Below are 22903 nucleotides of genomic sequence, written 5' to 3' on the forward strand. Positions count from 1 at the left end.
AACCTGCTCCAGCCTGGACTCCTCTCTTCATGGGTCCACAGGTCCTGCCAAGAGCCTGCTCCAGTGCAGGCTTCCCACGGGGTCACAGCCTCCTTTGGGCATCCCCTGCCCTTGTGTGGGATCCTCCATAGGCTGCAGGTGGGTCTCTGCTCCCTCATGACCCTCCATGGCTGCAGGGGCACAGCCTGCCTCACCATGGTCTGCACCACAAGCTGCCAGGGAATCTGTGCTCTGGGGCCTGGAACACCTCCTCAGCCTCCTGCACTGACATGGGTGTCTGCAGAGCTGGTGTCTCTCTTGCATCTTCCTCTCTCACTCTGCTGCAAAACCCCCTCTCTTCCATTTTCTTTCCTTTCTTAAACATGTTCTCTCAGAGGCATTACGGCTGCTGCTAATTGACTCAGCCAGCTGCAAGGCCATCGTGGAGCTGGCTGGCATTCGCTCTATCAGACATATGGGAGGCTTCAAGCAGCTTCTCACAGAAGCCACCCATGTAGCCCTCTACTACCAAAATCTTGCCACATAAACCAAATACACCAATAGTCTTGAACATTGCCAGAAAACTAAAAAGCTCTAGTGAAGAAAAGCAAGCTGTTGAAGTGTTGATGGGAAAATAGCAGAGTAAAGAAAAAACAGTCCACTGGATCAGAGTGCACTTTGCTCTTTTAATTTTCTGCATTTTTTATTGGTTTCTTTTTTTTTTTTATCATGGAGCTTTATAATTTTCCTTGCCTATTCTTCTTTCAGTAAATATATTCTTTTCTGAAAGCCTTCTGTGTCCAGATACACAGCACGTAATTTGGGATGTAATCAAATTGTTTCACTCATAAGTGTGCTTTAGGTACTGAATGATGTTTAGCTTGCTGTGACAGGCCTTCCTCTTATTTCATGATTACATGAATATCCCTATTATCCAAACTGACTTTCAGATCCAACACAACTTGAAGGAGAGGATATTTCAAATTATTCCAAAAGAATAGGAAACCTTAAGATTAAGTTTTCTGAAGTAGTATTTGGCTCCTTTTTAGCTGTGAAACTCCTAATTGAAAGATTGACTTACCGAACACTGGTGAATCTTGAGAGGTAATCTGAAAGAAAGCATTTATGCCAAAACATTTATCTTATGTATAATACAGTATATTAGTTTTCAAGAGGAAGGCAAAACACCCCATGATAATTTGTTATTTACTGAGACATAATGTTTCTGCTTAAAGATCAGTCAGTAGGTTAACAAAATTTATTGCAATAACTCAGTATCGACATCTAGTCATCTAGCATCATAGAGGATGCTTTTCCCAAGATTGTAATTCCTTCATGTAGTTTCTCAGTTATGCTGTATTTCTGTGTGCAGAATATTTGCAACTTTTCAAATAAGATCCAGGAAGCAGAAGTGGAGATTTATGCTTTAAGATGTTTGGTTAGTAAAGTGATTCAGTATAGCACAGTTGTTGCAAATCTGCAATATTTCTAACAAGAACCTTCTTTTAACCTGTTATAATCATTGGAAATCCAGTCTTACACATTTACAGAATAACTAGCAAAATAACAATTCATTCCTGATTTCAGGTACAAGACCACTTGTGAAAAAAGTATTGGTGAGAGGTAGGCAAAATTCCTGGAAGCAGTGGGCCAAAATGGCAGTCTAATGAATTGCAAGTGGAAGATTTTTCCTTATCCATTGGGACTAAAAGAATCAAAGGAAATATTAACATGAATGGGAGACATAAATTATGCCTTTACAACCTTGCTCCTTAATCAGTAAGTAATCATTAAGATGAAATACAAAGAAATCATAATTGTAATGTCAATATGGCAGTAATTATTCTTTAATCCCAGAAACTCACAGAATGTATTTGTTCTTATAAAGGAATAGAAATGAAGTCTGAGAGGCAAAGTTATTTTTTTCTCCACTTTCTGAATTTAACTTTGAAATGTAATCCTGTCCCAGTGTTATATGGGAATCTTCTACTTGCACTCATGCACTCTTGCCAGAATGTGTGTCTCCATGAGTTTGTATTTTAGCATATCTAACTCCCAGTTGATGCTGAAAAGCTAACCTTTATTTCTGCCTAGTAGAAGAAGGAGAGGTAAGGTTGATGTAAAGAAAGTTGTGATTGGGTGAGATTGGCTATGAATTTCAATCTCTTCCTCATGGTAACATACTGGGAATCAGGCCAGTGTTTCTCCTAAGCACATGCAGTGTGTGATATACACAGCCTTCTGGTGCATAATTGCATTGTAGTTAGTGAATATCGTCAGGAATTTATGGTGTCCCAGTTTGACTGACTACATGTGTGCAAGGCTGAGCCCTGGTTGTGAAGGAACTCTTTGTGTTTTTAAACATTATCTGTATTTTCCATGCTGATACTGTAGTAACAGTGTATTTTTCATTTCCTTAATTTCTTCCATTGTTCTACAGAAAAAAAACCTCTATTCACACAAGCACTACATGTTTGTTTGAAAATGTTTGTGTACCTGTATGTGCTAGTTATGCATATGTAAACACCTGAAATTAATACTGGATCAACATTGAAATAAAACTAGGTGAATTTATTTCGATGTATGGTGCTGCTTGGTGTGCATTTGGGGTTCTCTACCCAGTAATTTTTAACATCCTGGAAAACCGTAGTCACTACATGCATGCAGTCTATGCAGTCCTCAGGCTGCTGCTTTAGATAAGCCTGAATTTATGAAAGGTATGAAAGATGCCTATTGAGGGCTTGAGATCGGTGTATCATAATTACATATACATACATATTACATATTAATCTGCTATGTAACATTATAATACATATTTTTGGCTGAATCTTATGGTCCTTTCTTTGCATCTGTAAGAAATAGCTTTGAGACTATATAAGCATAACCAGTGTTAATCTCTGCCTAAGGCAATAGATAGTTTGAAATAACAGTTCCAACTAGAGAGAGACACCATTCATTTCAGAGGTGTTAATTCATATAGTTAGTAATAAGGTGAACAAGAACAGTGATGAGAAATTTGTTGCTATCAAAGCTGAAGAGAGAGGAAAGGGATAGTAAATTGTGCCATATACAATGATTTTTAGTTCATGTTTATTTTCTAAAATAGCTTGGATACCTACTCTCTTTTTCCAATATAGACCTCTCTCTTTCGTGTCTAATGGCTTCTTTACGGTTCAGTAAACCTTTATATCAGGCCAAACTTCAATTTTTAAATTTTAACTTCTCTGAAAAACTGAGCATGGAAATACCATTTTTCATCTTCTTCCAACACATAAATTTTGTTAAGTACATATATATATAATTCCTCCGGTATGTATGCTTTTCTCAGAAGGAAAATACGAGAAAATTCAGCTCCAGCTCTGACATTCTCAGGAAAGTGTGAGCACTTTAAAACAGGTTTTTAAGGTGACTTCAGATTATCATTATTTAATATTACTGAAATAGGTATAGAGATCCATTAAGTAATAATTTGAAGTATTTATTTTGGCAGTAACACATCATATTTAGGGGAGGGAGAGAGGCTTGAATTTTGTGCTGATTTTAAGTAAATTCACCATTTCAGTCCTGAATATAAAGACTCTAGATAGAATAATAAGGTAAGTGTGTTTACTGGGGCAAGTAACTCTTGATGGTGTTCATTTAAGCTCTTTATTGATATGCTTTTAAAGTGGTAGGTAGTAAAAACTAAATCTGGGGAATAAGGAATTCTATCAGAAAACAACAGAAAATTAAGAAAGCTGGTTTTACCTAGCAAATGCCTATCCCGTAGAAAAACTTCAAGGGATAACTTGAATTCCTGCAATTAGTTGAATTTTTTGTAAGAGATGCTTAGTCTTGCCTACACCGGTGATTTGGTAGTATCTAGTGTTCCTGTAACATATCAGGAAATCTAAAGAGGAGTATAAAGGTTCTTTTGGTGGATCATGTGAAGTGCACTGAAGATACTTCCATACAATTCCTAGCTGAACTGCAGCTTTTATTACAGTTAACTGATTTGTTATGTTAACATATTAGCAACCTATCTCAACAGAGAGAAGGAATCACTGATTGAAATGGTCATAACAAATGTTCTGATCTTTTCATGAACAAAAGTGGTTTTACTCTTAGGTTAACTGTTGTGAGGCTGCATGTTGTTGTTCAGTAGCAAAGTCCTTAATTTGGTAATTCTAATAAATGTCACATTTGCTTGAGTAAAACTAGAAGAAGAGGGGAAGGTCAGCCTCCATTTAGTATTTTGAAGATGAAAGACAAAACATCCTTCTAGGGAAAAGGGGCTATATCTTTAAATTATGCATTATGTATAGTCATCTTTTCCGTATAGGGCCAGGTCTTCCCTGTCATTTAAAAGCTTTAATCTTTAGGTATACAGTATATTACATATGCCATTATATTCATAATTGTATGGTAGTATTCTTTCTGATATTTCAGTAATTTATTTTATTTTCACACAAGTTGTGAAAAAAGTAACCGTTTGCCACTTCAATAGAAAACTCTAATTTTCCAGAAAACTTACTTGTTCTCTTTGGAATTAAGCGTTTTTCTGAAGGTATAAATTCCATGAAGGCTAGTACTGTTAAGCTAATTTGTATTCCAGATAACCATTTCCTGAACAAACTAGCTAGAATAATATTGGTTTAATTATTGAATTTATTGGCACAGCCCTAGCTTTAACTATTTCCAAATGTTCCATGGTCTCATTGTTTGTTCCCATGCATGTTAATATTTAAAACTGTTCTGATGGTCTAACTCATTTATATTACATTCTCTAAGTGGATATTATGTGCGTGTGCTTTTAACACTCTAGTACTAGGAAAAATATTTTTTTTGTGTGTAAGAAAACAAGGCTCTGGACTTTCCTGGCTTTTAAAGTTACATAATTGGGATGTAGTAGTAAATAAATGCTGTATGTAAATTTCAGTGCATGTTACATACGCTTTTTTCCTACAGACATTGACGATACTCAAATTCTTCCACGTCCGCCTCGAGTCAGACATTTTTCACAGAGTGAGGATGCTCCAAGTGAAGTTTTTGGTGCATTACATGAGGAACAGCCACTGCCACGAAGCAGCAGCACCTCTGACATCCTGGAACCATTTGCTGTTGAACGAGCCAAAGGTGCAGTTCCTGTCACTGACAGTTCATCCCATCATCCTCCGAGCTTACAAAGTTACACTGAGACCTCTTCAATGCATAAATCCACTGAAAGCCATATCACTGATACAAATAGCAGAACGTCCTCCTTGGAAGTTGGGGATAGTATTTATGACCATCTTTGTCATTTAATAGGGCCAGTAGAATTTGCAAACTCAGCCTTTGAACAATGCCAGTATGTTGACCTTGAAGGTGAAGATGATCTCCTTTCCTCTCTGAGAGAATATCTTAAAGAAAAAGAACTTTGCAGTAACTTTGAGATAACTAAATGTGAGGCTTCTGCTCACGAAGTTGGTACCTCATTAATCAGTAATGATAGATTACCACTGGATGGATTAGAAGATAGAGATCAGACCGGTCAATACTCGAATAGCATCACTGTTACAGAAAGAGCTGATAACACAGAGCTGCACCTAGAACAAAACCAAAATGGCTTCATAAGTAATATTGCACCTACTCAAGTAGACATTTTTACAAGCAATCAAGCGCTTGATACAGCCAAACAGTTACATATTGATAAACAATATGAAAGCGTGTTCGATTATGGGTCAAGTAGTCCTAGCAGCAAAGAAGGGAAGAGATACCTGTACAGGCAAGCAGCCACTGAAACTGATGTAGATTTAGCTGTGGAAGCAGCGGTAGCTGAAAAGCATGAAGGTGCCCAGTTTAATGAAAAAGTAACCAACTCACGTGTTATGCATGCAAAGAAAATTCTTCCTAAAGCACAAGTTAACCCTCAAATGCCTCACATCACAGACACAAGCAAACTCTCACCAACTAAAAGGAGTATATCTGAAACTGTAACTCATAGGGCCAAAATAATGAAAATAACAAATAAAAAAAGAAATAGCGTTCATGTTGCTTTCAGGCCATCTACAGAATCAGTTCAATTTTACAGTCCTCTTGAGAGCAAAGAGGCTGCTTGGAAAGTAAGACTTCGTAAACTCAGTGGCTTCAGTAGTGGTAGCAGCAACAGCACTATCAGTGCAAGCACCAGCTCATCACCTGTCATGGAGCTGGTTAGACCTGGGCTATATAGACCTCCAGATGCGATCAGTGCTGCTTCAGCTGGCAGCAAGCAAATTAAAGAATCTACAGAAACTCAAGCAGCCATGTTGCAAAAAGAAGGTGTTGGAGTTAATCAGTTTCATAATCATAGTGCCTTTAGAGCATTAGGTCAGGAGTCGGCACAACAGCAGGGCTCCCTGGGTGGTGTTTATAAAATTGTTGTACATGCTCTTTCAAAGCCGAAGGCAAATGTTTCCCCACAGAGGCAGAACAGAATGCCAGCAGAGGCTCCACTGAGGGATCTGTACAGTCATGTAATGGGCTATTTTGGAAGGAAAGCTGCAGGTGAGCACTAACACTGTGCAGAGCACAAAAGGAGAAAGGCAGCACCAGTTTGGCTTAATGCAACTGAAGCAAGCTCTGATAAGCAATCAAAAGGCTTTGGGATGATCACTGCTTTCCCTGTTTGGTTATGCATGCGCCTACAGCCAGCTGATGTTATTCCCAGCACAAGTTACTTTTACATAATTCAAATTACTAATTTCCCTTTTCAAGATATTTGGTTGAACCTCTTTGCTGCTGAAGACCATCTGGTTAGGGAAGAGGAAGAGACAGTAAATGACCTAATAAAGGATTAAGCCTTGAGAGTTTTGAATTTTCATCTACCATTTAGAGTCTTAAAATTCAGCCTATTGAACAATTGGCATAAGCATATTTTATCAGAATGTGGTGTTCCACTGAGTGTAGTCTGTCAAGACCTGGCTCTTGACCAGCTAGGTTGAACTAATAGTATTTCTGGTTCATTTAGTGTGTTTTCTTCTTCCTCTTCTTCCTTTTCCTCCTCCAAAACAAAAGCGCCCCTCAAATGTTTCAGCATTTGGAGGTCAGTTTAGATAACTTTAAAAAAAGTAGTCTTAAACTGAAATCTGTTACTGGAATGATTTAATTATGACTGTTCCTTGTGAGTCTAATAATAAGGTTTTATTGAATCTTTTTCAAAACATGCGGTAGGCCTTTCTGTATTCATTCATCAGAATGGATGCAGTTCCATCTTGTCAACATCTTTCATTGCTTTCTATTTTCTTGGAATCGTGGATGTTCATGAAGGTTCCAACCCCTACTGTTCTGTGGAATATTCTTTTACCTGCTAGACCTCTGTGGACTAACCAAAAAAGAAGGCTGTCACTCTGGTATCCATTGTCTTAGTTCATATCTCAAGTAACCTTAAATGAACAGTAAATTAACTTTCAGCAGTAATGTAGTTTTTTTTCCCATTGTTTTACTGCCGTGACTAAAAAAGGATTCTGTAATGCATCCTGCATCGAGATGTTAGTGCCACTTGAGGGCAGTCTTTGTAAGCGGAGCTCCACGGGAACCTGACTGTCATGGATCTCAAAAAAGCGATTTGCTTCTTTGCAGAATCTAGGCTTATGAAAGATATAAGAAAGCACTAATTTTAGAAGTTAATTTTATTTGGAATCTGTAACATTTGTCAGATCCTCAGTATTAGAATAAACAACACTGTGGTCTCGAGAGATGACACTGAGGGAAAAATTTTTATAGAGAGAACATGAACTTGGATAACTTGAAGACTTTCAAAGGCAAGATCTTGAAGTCAGATGTAATAGCCACAGTTAAATATGAACAGTATAGTTTTATCAAAAATATAACACTTATAAATGAGTGAACATAATTGTTCATAACCATTGGCCACCCAGAGTTTGAATTTTCATTCCATGTTCTAGTATGCAGTTTTATTACATAAACTTTTCTTCACACTGTTTATACTAACTGTATATGGTGCCACATGGAGAATTGTTAACACGTTTTACAACCTAGTTTACTTTTTCTGCTACACTGCTTTTCATTAGGAATACAATGAAGAAGGAGCCTGTAGGAATCATAAAATTTTTAGGTTTTATCAATTATTCTTTGTGATATGGAGGAAGAATATATGCTGTATCCTTAAAGCAAGCATTAACAACTGAGTAGTGCTTACCTATAAGCTTCTTGCTCTTAAAGGCAGTACTGGAAATCAACTAACCCCTGCTTAGTGGGAAGAAGAAGCCATACTAATTCTTGAAGTAGAATCTGCTTTAAAAGAGGCAAATTCTTAAAATGCATGTTTGGCAATTATGATTTTTTTTTTCATTTTTATTAATTAGCAAGATTTTTTCATTTTTTACTTTTTTTTTTAAATGTCTTGATGTGTTCTTTGTTATATACAGTTGTTCATTTGCTTTTAGCTAATAGAGAGGACATGAGCCAAAAGCTGCACCCTATTGATAGTGATATTGGCAGTAGCAATACAAATGTTCCTGACCTCATGGATGAATTTATAGCTGAGAGACTCCGCAGTGGTATTGCACTGGTAAGCCTTTAAACTTCCTATATTTCAATATGTAAGTCTGCTCATATAGATGAACTTGTAAATGGCATTATAAATCAGTTCACTAAACATTTCTCTGGATTTTATGAATCAGAAAGAATTAAGAATATCATATAATTATTCCTTGCTTTTGACATTTTGGCATTTTATGCCATTTGTGTTTTCATATCTATTAAACCTTCATTGTGGAAGTAATGCAGAAGTTACTCTGAGATGAATAGTCTCTTTGAATTGAACGACCTTAATTTCACCTGTAAAGATCTTTGTACACAGAGACTTTCAGGATAATAGTTATTCTGTAAATTTGTGGTCCTCAGTGTGGTATGTAGTGAGGTACCATGCTGTAATATGGTACTGTTCTCTACAGGTACAGTCAGTGCAACGGACTACGAAACTACACCAGTATATGTTTTTCCTTTTTTTTTTTTTCCTTTTCTTTTTCATGTACAAGTGTGGAATAATACCTTGTTAATAGTTCTCTGCTAATTGAACCAACTTTCCATACACTTTCTTCCTACACTTTTCCAGAAGTGTTACGTTGTTTGGAATGTCATTCATAATGAAAAATTTTAATCAATTTTAAGTCAAGAATTTCTGTTTACTCTTGAATGCTTATAGAACAAGACAACTGATTTGAAGAGATAAGTGTTGTATTAACTAGCAACAAAAGGTGAAATATTTTTTAAAATGTTGGCAAATTAAGAACAGAATGGGTAACAGTTTAAAGGTAGTGTTTCAAAGTTGTTCAGTTCTTTTTTCTGCTTAGAATTTTTGAATCTTTTTTTTTTTAAGAAGGTCATTTTATGACATGCTCGTGTAGAAAGTTGTCAACGAGTAGTTTAGTTGTTACTAATAAGGGACAGAAGAAGATTCTTTGAAGTGATTAGAAAAATCTGTTTGTTTATCATAATCTTTTATAGATGTCAAGAGAGGACCTATAGAGTTTGTCCAAATGTATGCCTTATTTCTCTTTTGTATTGAACTCATGTTTATGAAACTTGATTGTAGATGTAAAGTATCCTTGTTAGTAAGTCTTGAGTTACAAGACAAAAATAGTCTATAAAAAATGTTTACTTAGTCTGCAGATTAATAAAATGGACATCATCACAGCTGGCCACAGAAGAAGAGAGAGAGTGAATACTATTTGTTTTCACATAAATGAGCAAGAACCTTTATTAATAGTTCAGACAGGAGAACTGATACTTTCCGTAGCTAATAAAAACAAGCCAAGGTGTGTTTGAACAAATATTTTGAAACTGACACTGATTTTGTAATTAGCACGCAAAAATAAATATGCCTTCTTAAAACAGTACCAATTTATTAAGGTTTTAGGTTGTTATATCTATTGAATGCTCAGACCTTGTGGCATGAAAAGCTTGTCAGTCTGAGTAAATCTCTAATTAGCAGTAGGGTAGCAAAAGAATAGAGAAGTGCCTGGGCCCGCTGTAAAAGGAAGTCATCTTCAGTCTCATAATGCATAAAGATTTCAAGCCATTTCATAAAATGGCTTTTCTCCTTTTATCTTTATCCTCTCAAGCAAACAGTCCTATCTGAGGAAAAAAAAAATATGGCTGAAAGAAACACTCCAAGTAGAACAACACCTTATTTTTACATGAGAAAATCTATATGCCTTATTTCTGCTATATGTTAGTTTTGATATGCTGTCTTTGGTATCCAAGTCAATACCAAGGTATTGGCTTACTCATAAGAAAATTAATGCATGAATTAGTAAATTCATTTGCTTGTGGTCTACATCAAATTTTTGCTTGGTAGCCTATAGGCCAGAAAACACAAAATTCCTTGACTCTTTCCTCCACCACCCCCCCCCCACTTTTGGCTGGAACCAAGGCTAGCATGTTTTCTTTAGTAATTTACACATAGTTAGTGGATAATATACTTTTTACTATTTTTCTCTCTCAAGTCTTACCTAATACATGTGGCACATGCTAGTCTGAATCCTAACATTTTAAGTATGTGCCCAAAAATTCATTGGGCAAATAAAATTTGTATTTATGAAATTCTGTGACTGCATGGGTTCTTCACTTACTGCTGCCTGTTTGGGGTTTGGAAGCTCTTGGCTATGTATGTAGCATGCTGACAGTTTCTGGTACTTATCTATTTGTTAAATTCCGACATTTGCAAAAGTGGGATTGCTTTTTCCTTTTTATGTAAATATCCAAGATTACAGTCAAAGATATTTTATGTCTCTTCAATGTTTAGAATGTGGCAAGAAGAGGAAGCAGTCCTGGCAGCCTGGAAGTTCCTAAAGACCTTCCTGATATATTGAACAAACAGAATCAAATGCGTCCTGTAGATGACCCAGGAGTGCCTTCCGAATGGACATCACCTGCCAGTGCGGGCAGCAGTGATCTCATCAGTTCGGACAGCCACTCTGACTCTTTCAGTGCCTTCCAGTATGATGGACACAAATTTGAAAGCAAGTATATTTTTCCAAAAGCAGTAACATATTTACTTGCTTGCTTGTTTGCAAATTTTTCTTCCCTTCCCTGCACTACCCTTGCCTTCTATAGTATGCTAAACAAAACAATGGAATGCTACTGTGCAAAAAGCAGAACAGTGAACAGAAGTTAGAAAACAATATGCTCCCTGGAGTATGTCCATCTGTTTTGCACAACTTACAAAAATTAACTTCCAAAATAAGTAACCTTTATTTTAATTCTTTTGAAAACATTTAGGTAAAATTTAATAAAGGTTTCTGATTTTGAAGGTGCTGGGCTTTTGGATTTTATACTAGTGCTATTTTTAGGTTGTAAGTTAATACAGTTCTTTCCTCATACAGATTTCAGCTTTGGCTCTGAGGGAGGGATGCCAGCTTCCACTGACATTGATGCAATTTCAGGACAGCAGCAGAGTGCTGAGGAGCAAGAAGTGGCCAGTCTAACCACACTTCACATAGATTCAGAAACAAGTAGTCTCAATCAGCAACCATTGTCTGCTGAAGCTGCAACTATTACTGGTAAAGTAGTTAAAAAAAAAAAAAAGAAGTGCATTTATTTCAGAAATTTTCTAACTGTCCTGAGGAATGCAAGTTCCAGCTTCTGCAGTGAATCTATATTCTGTATAAGATGATACTTAGATTTCAGTGGGTTTTTTTGATTGCTGTTTGAATGTGATGTGTAAAATAACATAAGTGAAAAACCTTTGTCTGACTTAGTTACCCATACAATCCTTGGCTTGCTGCTAAATGTATTTCAAACCCTTCATGACAAAATGTGTACAATTACCAGGGAGAAAATTCTTCCCACATAATGTATGATACATCTCTTATGTGTCCTCTTATTACTGGTAGCCAAATAGCTAATTTTCAGGGAGGGTTTTTTTCCTTGTAGGGCTTTGACACTTCTCTTTCAAACCAGTGTATCACACTGAATTATCATGGGATTCTTTTATATACACCCATCTTAACCTCTCTCTATATTGTCTGTTGTGTAACTGAGAGCATTTAATATGCAAAATGTTAGTTATTCTACCATGTAAGATCAGTTTCCATTTGTGTAACTTAAGAATTCTTTTAGTACTTTCCTTGTTGTTTACATGAAAAAGTAAGCCTGTTACGAAGCAGTGTTTCACAACCTCAGTTGGTGAGCTTGAGGCTCCACCATTTTACTTTGCAACTGTTTCTTGAGAAAGATAAAATGACAATTAGGTTAGCAACCACCAAGTTTAACCCAAATGGAATGGGTTCCCTTCTGGAAGAGACAATCTCTCTCTGAGGAGTATTTGGAAGAACAATCTGTTGCCAGATTTTGTAGATGACAAGTCTATAGTAATTGTCATACTCCTTGTTCCATAACTGTTACACACTACCATTCCTGTTACAACACAGGGAACAAGTACTTATTTGTGAAAACTTATACCTACATACACTATCTTGTTGTCTGTGAGAAATCAAACTCTGTATTTTTAGATATACTGAAAGACGCCTTTACTTCTCACACCACAGTTTCTGCTTTCTAAAATTGCCTTTGTGCTGAAAGAAGCATGGTATTAACTTTCTTGGACATTGTTGCTCAGCTTGTTCAACAATGTTCAGCTTGATTTTTGTTTTCTTCGTTTTTCTCTTTGCTGTGTGTTTGTTGAAAGTCCTTGGGAAAATCTGTTCTTATTCTGTTTGTTTGACTTTATATGTTAATAATTTCATTAGTTTGGTATTTTTGTCCAAGTCTGCAGTATAAATGAATTCGTAAGATTGCAACTGCAACTCAGTTGTCTATTGAGAGATTCTGTGGCTCTCTTCTTGTTGTTTGGACCACTGTTTTAGAGAGGCAGCTTTTGTGTGTCATCTGCATTTAGCTGGGTTTCCTGAGGAAGCAAGGCGTTTGCAATTACACTGTCTTTGACTGTTCCATGCCCCCAACAATGTTAGAGCCTATTGTCTAATTTCTGATAAATTAGCATATAAGGAGAAAATGGAAAGACATAATTTTCTTTGAAATTTTATGAAAGATAGGTGTCTGTCTAGCGGAAGTTGCATGTGTGCAGAGTAAATTTGCTGTATTACATACCCTCAAATGCATGCAGAAATTCAGCCTCAAAACACACTTGTAAAAAATAAGTTTTTGGTGGATCTGCTGCTTAAACCCCAACTTGTTTCTAAACAGTTCTGCTTTGAAAGCTTCTGGATGGAAAATCTATTCTTGTCATATGGGCATTGTTTCATATTCTTAGCAAATGATTGAGTTTTCTGTCAACTGCTCTTTATGAGTCCTAGAACAAGTTGAACCCGTATTATCCTCTTGTCAAATTTGGATCCATGTATGCTTGAATTTTTTTTAGTGCTTCTTAGAAGAATCCAGTAGTTCATTTTCCGTATTTTCCATAATTATTTTTGGCCATTCTCTTCCATCATACGAAGGTCTCTCTCCATCTCCTTCCATCTCTGACCCTCTCTGTCCTCCTCTCCCTCACCTTCTTTCCCCATACCTTCACTCTTTCTTGATCTTTCTCTTGATCTACTTTCATCCATCCCTACTTAATGAGCAGAAGGGAAGTAGGAAAATATTTATTTGAACATCTTTTAAGTGTGTATTTTACATTATCTTTGTGGGCATGTGGCAAATAAGTGATCAGTAATGAGAGGAGAGTATCAGTACCTGTTGAGTGAAACCGTAGTCTGTACGTGAAGAATAAATGTCCATCTCTCCTGCACAGAGCTGATGATTTAAATTGATGGTAAAAGCTTAATTGTCTTTGCCGTTTAAAACAGATACAGACCTTTGGAGTTTAACAGTGTAATTAAGTTAGTTTACCACGATTTCTGTTCTCATAACACTGGCATTTTCTGTCAAGTTCTTTAAATAATTTGTTCTCTTTACAAGAAAAAAACACTTTGCAGCCAATAATTTGAGGAAATTACTGTTTTAAAAGACTCACTTTGTCATTGCTGTCCCTAAAGTTCAGTTTCTCTCTAATACTGAATTTCACACATAATATATTTGGGTCCAAGTTACATTTATATAAGAGTTCAGTTAGGTTTAAATTCTTCTATTTTAACATGTGCTGATATCTGTTCCTTTTTTTTTTTTTTTTTTTTTCTGCCATCTGACTGTTCTGGCTGAACTGAGTTTTTTTTATAGGGACCTGTAGGCAAATTCAGGAAATGAAACTAAGGTAGTGCAAAAAAAAAATACAGGCATCTACTCCCTCTCCACAGATCTCTCAGTAGGGGAAACCAAATAGTAGCCTAGAGAGGTTGCTCAGTGGTGATTGTAGAAAAATGCCGTTGCAGCACTGCCATTTAAATGCTTGTATTTTCCTGTCTTGGAGGAAATAACATTCCTCTTAACTATACAGAACTTTCCCTCCATATGGATTTTCTCAACCCAGTCAGCAGATAAACATCAAACATTGTTACTAGTTTGAGCTTTTGTATTTTGTAAATTAACTTGCATGCATCCATCAACCTGGAAAAGCATGTTCCAGGAAAATTTCTTCTTAAACATTTTGCAGGAGAGAAACATAGGTGAAATTTGACTGGTTAAGTACACTGAAACTGCAGCAGAACAAACACATTTTAAATTATTTGGACCTAAAATAGAGAGCTCCATTAATCCATCTAGCTATCTGATTTTGATGTTTGTCATCTCTTAGCTTTCCTGCTTATAATTTGTTTTCTTTCAGAGCACCGTTCACAGGGGAATCTGCTTATGGTTTTTATATATTTTCTTGGCCTGATTTGATACATAATAGTAGCTCAGTTTTCTTTTAATTCTGTGTTTAGGCAACATTTCAGTAGCTCAAGAAATAGAAAAGGCTTTTAAGGTAACTGTTAAAAATTGCATTTGCAGGCTCTGAAAATGCCTCTCCAATCCAATCTGCTCATGGATCCCGATCACAGACACCCTCTCCTGCCACTCTTCATACAGATCATATTGAGCAGAAGGATCTGCAGCTGGATGAGAAGCTCCACCACTCTGTTTTACAGACGCCAGATGACCTAGGCAATATCTGGAATAGAAGATATAAAACTGTTCTTTCTTTCTTTCAAATGCAATATAGTAAAGTAGCTAGTATCACATTAGTTGTAAACTAATGTACAAGGCTATTTTGTCTGCATTTTTAAAAATACTTAGTTACAGTGATTTCTTTTGAAAGCAAAAAAAAAAAAATTTTGCATTTTATCTTGCAGTTCACTGCAATTATTACCAGTGGATTAATAGTCCATGGATTTAGAATTGGTTTTTTTGATGCTTACAGTTGTGGCTGCTTAATCTAGTATGTGGCCCTCCCATGGACTGTTTTATCATCAATGTACAAATAATAAGACATAATTTTAAAGTAATGTTATAATTTCTCCTTGAAAGTTTAGTTCTTTTCCCTGTTATGTTTAAACAAATTTATAATCACTTCAGGTATCTGAGCAGTTGAATTCTAGGATACATTCACTTTGTAAATATGAAGTTCCCGTTTCTCCTGTATTTGGTCTTATGGAAACAGAAGAGCATCTGATTTATATTTCAGTCTCGTTTCCTTTAAGTTGCCCACTGATAAACAGAAATATCATAATTTTGTTTTGTACTTTGAACCCTACACCCTAGAAACCATTAGTGTCTCTACGACAGTGGTCCAGATCTTCAGAAGAAGAGGCCATGTGATTAGGCTGAATTGAGATTTAATTTTAATTTTGAATGCCTGTGGGAACTGCAAGATTTTCAGAAAATCTCAGCAAATGCTTAAGCTGAGGTGTTTGGAAAATCTGTCTAAGAGGGGTGGTAAGGAGATTCTGGATGCCTGTTGCTTTAAAACTGGGCTCCTTAGCTAGTTAAGTGTGAGCTGAGTAGACTTTAGCCATCGTGATCTGTCAAAGTTTTCTTTGTATGGACAAACCAGATGAATCATCTTCTACCTAAAAAAGAATGTTCATTCGTATGACACTGATGAGTAGAGAGAGCCAGGTGAGAGTTAGACCGATGCTAGGTTGTCTCTCCACTCATACAAATTTACTGCTTGAAGAACAGTAGTTAGAGACAAGTTTACTATCAACTTCCTCTTCATTTTGCATTCTTAGGAGTTTATAAAGAAAATCAGCTTTTCGTTTAATTGGGAAAAATATAAAGTTGTAATGTAATTTTACTTGGAAGCATGCAGGTGGAGTTCTGGAGTCATTGACACCAAAGAATGTAAGACACCACTTAGAAAAGGAGTAGCCTAAGTAGGTCCATCAGACCCATATTAGGGCTTCAGTAGTGACCTTAAATGTTATTTATGGAAAGAATATAAGAAACACAACGATTCTTCCTCTACAGAGTTAGATAATAAACATATAGTTAAACATATCCAGTGTTGAAGTGGCTGAATGGATAAGAAATATCTTACTCTGAAAGCCTGAGCTTTTTTTTTCCTTTTGGTTTTAAGAAAACTGTATGTAAGACTTATCAGAACTTTTTCTGGACAGGTAGGTCTCACTATAATTTTTTCTTGCATTACAGAAACTAGTGATTTCCCCTCAGAATGTTGCAGTGTGATGGCTGGGGGAACACTTACAGGGTGGAATGCAGATGTTGCAACTGTGATGTGGAGGCGAATGCTAGGAATTTTGGGAGATGTCAACAGCATCATAGATCCAGAAATTCATGCCCAGGTTTTTGATTACCTGTGTGAACTGTGGCAGAATCTGGCCAAGGTAAAAGAGCTGAACCTCTCCTCCAGCCTGACCTGCTGGGGCAGGATTTTCACAAGGGAAAAAAAACCATCTTATGTATTTCCCTTAAATATTTATCATCTTGTTTTCTTTTTAATAATTGCAGATAAGAGACAATCTTGGTATTTCAACAGATAACCTAACTTCCCCATCTCCACCAGTTCTAATTCCACCACTAAGGATTCTAACGCCATGGCTGTTCAAGGTAAATTTGAGCACTAAGCAGTGAAACAGAAACAAAAGTTCATGTAAGTGTAGAAGAATGCTTACTGTATTTTTTTCTTTATGAATAATAAATATTGTTCTAAAACTGTAGGCAACAATGCTCACTGATAAATACAAACAAGGAAAGCTACATGCTTATAAACTCATTTGTAAGACAATGAAGCGAAGACAAGATGTTTCTCCAAACAGGGATTTTTTAACTCATTTCTACAATATAATGCACTGTGGACTTCTTCATGTTGATCAAGTAAGTTTAATTATTAAATTCAGGTTAATACAAGTATTGTAACTAAAAACATTTTTTATCAAAAGTACTGAATGGATTTTCAGCTGAGTAATGTAACTTTGTTTTTGAAAATAGTTATGTGACTGTTACATTGTCTAAACTTTGATAAATGTCCCTCATGTTCTTGGTTGTAATCTGAAATGCTTTTTTTGGTCCCTTTCAAGCAAATACAAGAGTAGAAAAGGTACTCTGTCATTTTTTTACTGATTGTATTTTACAGATTGAAGCATACAAGAAGGAGAAGGAAGCAGATCTTTCTAAGGTCTACTGTTCAGTTTTAACTGTTCTTCAGTTTTAACTAGTGAGGAAATAAACTGTGCTCACTATACTGGAGTAGTTTAGTTCTACACCAAGTATAGGAACCAGCAAACTGAGACATACTGAGTGTATCTAATCAGTGGGAGTAAAACTTTTTAATAGATTTTAATAGGAATAGGTTGTATGACTTAAACGCTCTTTTTAAAGGCTTGCATCAGAAGTGTGAAAAAGTTGGTTTTGTGAACTTTTTTGGAGGAGCAGTTAGGGGCACAGGGAGATCAAAGGTTCAGCCAACCTTGTTTTCATTAACTAATCCAGAATTATTCCACAGATGACTATGGATAGGACAGATCTCCAGTTTCTGTCCTCTAACAACCAGTTTATGCTGCTTTTCTTGCTGGATTGCTAATCTTTCTATAACACATTTCCACTTAGCTGGATATCACTACTATTGGAGAATTGTTCAAAGGAGGAAAAGGGTTATTTTTTTTTCCTATCTGTGAACTTGGGATGTTTTGTAATAATTAAAACTTTTTAGCCTCTTTTTGGTACTTTTGAAGAAATTGTATCATGTACATTAATTTTAAAAACTGCCTCACTAAGTCTACAAGAATGTAATATGCTATGTTGAGTAACTGTATACCAGAAATGTTACCAAACACTTCATTGTAATTCTTTCTTTATATTTTGATCCATATGGATATATGTAAGAGACTAATACCTTTTTAAAAGTGATAGTCAGGTAATACTTATTGGAGGGGATTAAGCATGTTGTTAAGATGATATAATAGCCGGTTATCTCACTATATCTCTTCTGTACATATTTAAATGAATGGTTAATCATTTATAGGACTCTTAAAAGCTAAACATAAATTAACGTAAGATGTGACTTGGTACCAACCTCATACAAAGTGTCTACGATTTAATTGATTTATAAGTATACCACAGTTTACTTAATATGAGTACACCTAAGAAATCTATCTTTTTATGCTACTCTTCACTCAGTAATGAGAGTCTTAATTGCCACAATAGGTTTGCCTTCTTGTGTTTTTACTTTCTACCTTTAGTAAATACCTGTCTTTTAATACTCTTCCTTTTTTTCCCTTTTCACCCTGCAAGGATATTGTCAATACAATCATCAAACACTGCTCTCCTCAGTTTTTTTCTCTTGGTTTGCCTGGTGCCACCATGCTTATTATGGATTTCATTGTAGCAGCAGGAAGAGTGGCTGCTTCGTCTTTCCTCAATGTAAGCATTCGTCACTTAATTCTCATTTATGTGTGAGTAGAAAGGATTTGAGAGAAAACTAAGCAGTATTTTTCCTTGACTAGGGTGTTAACTTGACCCCAGAGTTCAATGTAGTGGTTAGCAAATACAGAAACTGCCACTGGTTTATTCTGGAACACTACATATGCAAGTCCTCTCCAGGAAATATGTGAAGAATTACTGTTGAAGCAGAGAATCTTCTTTTACTACAGAGTTCTTTGCATTGTGACTACCATTTATCTGCCATTTTAGCATTAAAATGTTTTAAAATAAATGTTCAATTTGACTGTACCTTCATTTAAAAAGTATATTTATTCCTCCACATCTCTGCTATGCAATGATTTTGACAATCAGGCTTGAGAACTCAAATCTGCTAGTATTTGCACTATTTGGATATATTTCTGATATTGTTTCTCGGGCAACTTCAGGCTTATATAGTAATACTGATATGATTACTGAAGGGGCTGTGGCCTTGTATGACTTTATTTTCTCAAAGTTCCCCAGTACTCCCCTCAAATTGTCTGTGAGTTTTGACTGTTTATCACATCATTTCCTCTTTAACCAGGATATAAAATCCAGCTTCCATCAAGCTACTGTCTCAAACCTCCCTCAGCCTCTTACACTGTTACCTGTCATGTCCAGTAGTTTACAACATCCTGTTCAGTTAGCTGAACCGAAGACCCAAGCCTCATTAGCAGCTGAGTCATTTGTCTGTAGTACTAATGATTCTTCCGCTTGCTTTTGACCGTTTTGGAAAATGGGAACCATGGGGTGTGCATGAATAGCAATCCATGGGACTGTGGTCTGGGTTTGCTGAGCTCTACAGAACTTGCAGGAGAAAGGAAATAGCTGTGTAACGTTTCAGCTGTTCTCTTTTAAGGCAGCTAGAAATGTCACCTTTCTAATTGCACTAAGAATATATATTTATGCCCACCTTATTTCTTTTAGGCACCAAGAGTAGAAGCACAAGTTCTTCTAGGATCTCTAGTCTGTTTTCCCAATTTATATCATGAACTACCAGCTCTTCACCCAAACATTCCTGACATTGCTGTGTCTCAGTTCACAGATGTTAAGGTAGGAACTTGAACAATATTTGGATGGTATTCAGCTACCAAGTATGTTTAATATGATGTTTTTCCAGAAAATGCTAACTAAAACTTTTAAGATTCTAAAATTTTTCAGAAATAATTTCAAATAGATTATCAGGCTCAAGATTCCATAAAATCTTGTCAAATTTTATACTACTAAGCATACTTTATAATTACTCTTAACTTAATAATAAAGTGGGTTTGTATGTTTGTAAAATGATGATGTGTTTTGTCACTTTTTCAAGCCTGCTCTCGTGGCTGTTTGCAGTCTCACAGATTTAATGAGCTGAGACAAGAATATTGAGAGGTTTAAGATAAATAATGTATTGAGAATTCACAACTGATGGATTCTGCCTGTGTTCCTAGGAACTTTAGAAAAACCTCTGTACATCAGTATGTTCTTTTAGAGAAAAAGCAAAGATTAATGGAGACCTTACCCTCTCTGTCATAACACAGAGATGGGTAGTGTACCAGTATACTGAAACCACGCAGAGCTCAGTTTCTGTGTTTAACTGCTACATTTATCAGGTACGATTACTTTGTCTAAGAAATACTCTCCGCAAGTTTCCAAACTGTTTCAGTTTAGAGAGAGAGGTGATGGCTTGGAAGCTGCTTTACACCTTGCTTCCCTGAGGGCTGGTTTTGAATTCTTCCTTTCTCCTTTCTATTGTATAATAGTTGTTCACTTGAGCTTTATTGAGAGCAACCTACAGCTTTAGGAATATTTCACTGCAGTTGAGTCAAAATTTTTCTTGACAACATTCTTAAGGCATCGTGGTCACTAGTTCTGCAACTACTTCCAAAGACTATTAAAATCAATATAATTTTGATTTAAATAAAAAATGAAAAATGCTTATTTAAGCCTCAGGGTAATAGATTCCTTCTGTAATACCCTTAGCGCTATTCACAGAAGCTAGCTTTAGGGAGTCGTTGCATTTTTTTGATTCTTGATATTTTATGGAAACATATTGGCAAGAATTGGATAAATGGTTAATAGGCAGAAATTAGGACAGTTACGTGTAGAATATTTTTGGGGTAGCACAATAATGAGCATCTGGGGCAGTCTAGAAACTCGGAGTAGTGGTAAGCAAACAGTTCATCTGACCACAAACCTTGAGACTTGACTAAGCAACATGACTCTGTGTGCTATAATAAAATTATAATTTTCTGATGCTATGTGTGATGGAGTTATTGGTAAATCAGGAGTATTTTCCTCTTTGTTTTAGGAACTCATAATTAAAACTGTTTTAAGTTCAGCAAGAGAGGAGCCATCTGGTCCTGCACGGTAGGTCATACAAAAAGAGCTTCTAAGTTAATAGCTTCTTTATTATACTGTTTTGAGTTGGATATATTAGAGACCCTAAAGTAAAAGTTTCTATGTATTTTATTCATGGTTTTCTTCACCATTATAAAAACTGTGGTCCACCATGTGAATTTGAAATTGTTTGTAAATAGAGATATTAAAAGAACAGACATCTTCTGTCAGACAGAAGGCTGGTCTAGCCCAGTATCCTCCTGTGATAGTGGCTGATAAAAAAGGTTGCAAGTAGGGATAAAAGTATAAGCTGCATGTGTTCCCAGCCTACCCTGGTATTCAGCTCAGGGATTTTCTGAGGCATTCTGATACACTAGAGAGACATTTTTTCCTTTGATTAAGGACAAGATTATTGGTGTGGGAGGTATGGTTATTTTTCATTATTTAATTTGAAAAACAGAAATAATCCAAGGTACATGAGCCCTTGTTTATGATATGGAAAAGAAGCAGAAAATACTGAGCTAAGCATTAAACTGGGAAAGATTGCTCTGATGCTTAAACTACTTCATCAAATAGAGAACTTCAGAAAGGATAGTGTCCTGGGTTCAGTCGGGAAAAAAAACCGTGGCTGCTATGAATCTTTGTTCCTGGATGCTGAGAGAAGTACTGATAAGGTATTAGCTGGCACTGGGGAATGCCTGCACCAGATTCGAGTTCTTGCGCCGCTTCTGATGCTGCAGCTGCATTCCCAGCTCTCGCTGTCTCTCTACAGGCAGTGTAAGGGACACACAGTTCAGACAGCTGACCCAAACTGACCAAAGAAGTATTTCATGCCATAGTACGTCATGCTCAGGGCATAGGTGAGGAGGGGGTCTGGGAGCCATTACTCTCTTACTCTCTTGCTTGTTTACTTCCGTACACTTGCTAATGCTCTCCCTGACTCCTGTGTTAGCTGCTTTGCTAACTCCTGTGCTGACTCATTCATGAGGGAGTTGGTGGGTTTGTTTAGTTTTCCTGCTCTTGCTATCACTGATAGGGTTCGCTCAGAATCTGCTGTGATAGCTCTTGGGCTGTGATCACTCTCATACTGCAGCTCTTGGGCTCTGACTCTGACTTCTCAGCACCTTGTTGTGCACTAGTTAGTGGGTGATGAGCAACTGTATCAAAATTGTATCATATGTTTTATTTTCTATTGATTACTTAGTAGTAGTACTATTTGTATATGTTAATTTATATTCAGTTAGTAAATTTTTCATACCTCAATTTTACGAGCTTCCTTGTCCTTTTCCCTCCAATTCTCTCCCTCCACTGGAGTAGGGGCAGGAGAATTTGTGAGAGCGGCTTTGTGGTATTTTGCTAGCCAGTTTAAACCATGACAATAGTTACCAGTTTTCTTTTCTGTTTCTTAATTTGTTTAGGATTTTGTTCCTCCTTACCCATCCCCAGAGGCTTTCAGTTGTAGAGGCCTGCATATGGGATTGAAACAGGAATCTGTAATGCCTACCGACGGAGAGCGTACTCTGTGTGCCTTATGTATTTGGGTGTATATATATGCTCAAATAATATGTTGCACTTAGCAAATGCGAAATACTACAACTGCATGCCTAAAAAATATTACTGGAAAGATCAGTTCATTGAACCTTAAAACATTTTGCTGGAAGACCAAGAGCAGTTTTCATCAGCCCTGTTACCTGTTCTTTACTTCAGCTGGTAATCTCACTCAGCACAGCAGAAGGAAGAAATGTTCTGAGGTCGTTTTCATTTCATTTTTCATCTTCTTTTACAAAAATGAGTTCTAAAAGATAACACTCTCCATTTTGCTTTTGAAGAAGATGGT

At 36.4% G+C, this 22903-nt stretch overlaps 1 protein-coding gene across 1 annotated transcript in view; it reads left to right on the top strand.

Moving 5' to 3' along the window:
- Positions 1 to 21100, top strand: part of RALGAPA1 (Ral GTPase activating protein, alpha subunit 1 (catalytic)) — a gene marked incomplete at its 5' end in the record, with an annotated part of 40195 nt that extends 19095 nt beyond the window's left edge. Inside the window, 11 exons of the mRNA XM_010153396.1 lie at positions 4927 to 5094; positions 8385 to 8509; positions 10748 to 10964; positions 11328 to 11504; positions 14836 to 14988; positions 16477 to 16670; positions 16795 to 16893; positions 17005 to 17160; positions 18577 to 18705; positions 19672 to 19797; positions 21038 to 21100. Coding sequence (XP_010151698.1) covers positions 4927 to 5094; positions 8385 to 8509; positions 10748 to 10964; positions 11328 to 11504; positions 14836 to 14988; positions 16477 to 16670; positions 16795 to 16893; positions 17005 to 17160; positions 18577 to 18705; positions 19672 to 19797; positions 21038 to 21100 — 1607 coding nt within the window. The remainder of the gene's footprint in view (positions 1 to 4926; positions 5095 to 8384; positions 8510 to 10747; positions 10965 to 11327; positions 11505 to 14835; positions 14989 to 16476; positions 16671 to 16794; positions 16894 to 17004; positions 17161 to 18576; positions 18706 to 19671; positions 19798 to 21037) is intronic.
- Positions 21101 to 22903: the final 1803 nt, after the last annotated feature.

This window comes from Eurypyga helias, unplaced genomic scaffold (assembly GCF_000690775.1).
Source record: "Eurypyga helias isolate BGI_N326 unplaced genomic scaffold, ASM69077v1 scaffold676, whole genome shotgun sequence".
NCBI classification, from domain to species: Eukaryota; Metazoa; Chordata; class Aves; order Eurypygiformes; family Eurypygidae; genus Eurypyga; species Eurypyga helias.